General features: G+C 35.6%; 1 protein-coding gene across 1 annotated transcript in view; it reads right to left on the bottom strand.

The window, feature by feature from the left end:
- Positions 1 to 1,572, bottom strand: part of LOC106875456 (neuropilin and tolloid-like protein 2) — a gene marked incomplete in the record, with an annotated part of 222,824 nt that extends 221,252 nt beyond the window's left edge. Inside the window, 1 exon segment of the mRNA XM_014923608.2 lies at positions 316 to 1,572. Coding sequence (XP_014779094.2) covers positions 316 to 340 — 25 coding nt within the window.
- Between the last annotated feature and the right edge of the window lie 330 nt (positions 1,573 to 1,902).

Raw genomic sequence — 1,902 nt, 5'->3', positions numbered from 1 at the left:
AACAGAAAGAAAGACAGCTAGAGATTGATAGATAGAGAGAGAGAGAGAGAGAGAGAGAGAGAGAGACAGACAGACAGACAGACAGACAGACAGACAGACAGACAGACAGACAGATAGACAGACAGAGACAGACAGATAGAAAGAGAGAGAGATACATGGACAGACATAGATACACAGATAGACAGGTAGAAAGACAAATCGATGAATTGATATATAGACAGACAGACAGTCAGATCGATATCCTTACAAATAAAAAAAACAATCAAACAAATAAACAAGCAAATGAATAAATATAACACTTTATCTTTCACTTACCTGACAGAAAGTTTTTCCCAGTCATCCTTACAGAACGTAAAACGTAAGAGAAGAAAATACGATAGAAACACACTTCCTCCGTGTAAACTCCCAAAGGTTCCAAATTTTACAACTGCTTGCTTTTTTTTGTTTTACTTGTATATTTATATTTTATACTGGGTTTTCTTCCTTTTCTTTTATTTGACTCTATGTATTTTCTTTTTCTCCAAGGCACAACTAATATTTGTTAGAGAGAGAGAAAGAGAAAGCGCGGCGGTCGCTGTTTGTAAAATGCAAGGCCAGCTTGTCAATAAATGCTCCTGTTGCAGTCTCTCTCACACATGAAGTAACTTCTCCCCTACTTTTATTCTTCTTGTTGTGGTTGCTGTTAGGTTTGTTTTGTTTTGTTGGCTGGTTGGTTGGCTTTGCTTTGTGTTGTTGTTCCTGTTGTTGTTTTGTTTTGTTGCTTTTACTTCTGTCTGAACTTAACTATTTGTTGTTTGTAGTGTGTTTGGTGTGTAAATACGATGATACAAACAGCGTAGTACATGGCTGGCTGGCTGGATAGATAGATTGATGGATGGACGGATGGATGGGAGTGCATGTATGCTTATACATATGTATTCATATATATATAATGTGTATGTACGTACATGTGTATTTATATATTTATGTATATATATATACAGTATCGCTTGACAACCAATGTTGGTGTGTTTGCGTTCCCGTAACTTAACGGTTCGGCAAAAGAGACGGATAGAATAAGTATTAGGCTTACAAAGAAAAAGTCCCTGGATCGATTTGTTCAACTAAAGGCAATACATATGTATTTATATATATATAATATGTATGTACCCACATATGTATTTATATATGTATGTATATATGTACACCGTCGCTTGACAACCGATGTTGGTGTGTTTACGTTCCAGTAACTTAAAGGTTCGGCAAAAAAGACCGATAGAATAAGTACTAGGCTTACAAAGAATAAGTCCTTGTGTCGATTTGTACGACTAAAGGCGGTGCTCCAGCATTGCCGCAGTCAAGTGGCTGAAACAAGTAAAAAGAATGAAAAGAAGAAAAAGGAACACGTGTGTGTGTGTGTGTGTATTCCTTGTCAGTACATAGGTATGCAGTTATGTATTTTACAGCATCAGAGCGTTTTAGCTCTTATTTCTAGCAACGTACGTGTTCCTAACACGCAAATCATATTTAGTGACAATTAGTTTTCCTCTTTCATAAAACATTGCACGCAGCTGTCTGTATTAATCTTGTGTGTGTGTGTTTGTGTGTTTGCGTGTGTGCTTGTGTGTGTGCGCGCGAATATATATATGTATGTATGTGAGTGTGTGTGTATATATATATATATATATATATATATATATATATACAGAGAGAGAAAAAGAGAAACAGAGAGAAGAGAGAGGGAGAAAGAAACAGGAATATTGGATTTGATAGAGAAAGTAATGTGTGTGTGTGTGCGTGCGTATGTATGTGTGTCTATGTGAATATATATATATGTATGTATGTATATATATATATATATATACAGAGAGAGAGACAAAAGAGAGAAAGAGAGAGAAGAGAGAGAGTGAAACAGAAATATTA

The sequence above is a fragment of the Octopus bimaculoides genome, chromosome 20 (assembly GCF_001194135.2).
Source record: "Octopus bimaculoides isolate UCB-OBI-ISO-001 chromosome 20, ASM119413v2, whole genome shotgun sequence".
Classification (NCBI taxonomy): Eukaryota; Metazoa; Mollusca; class Cephalopoda; order Octopoda; family Octopodidae; genus Octopus; species Octopus bimaculoides.
This window is presented reverse-complemented; position numbering and strand designations above follow the sequence as displayed.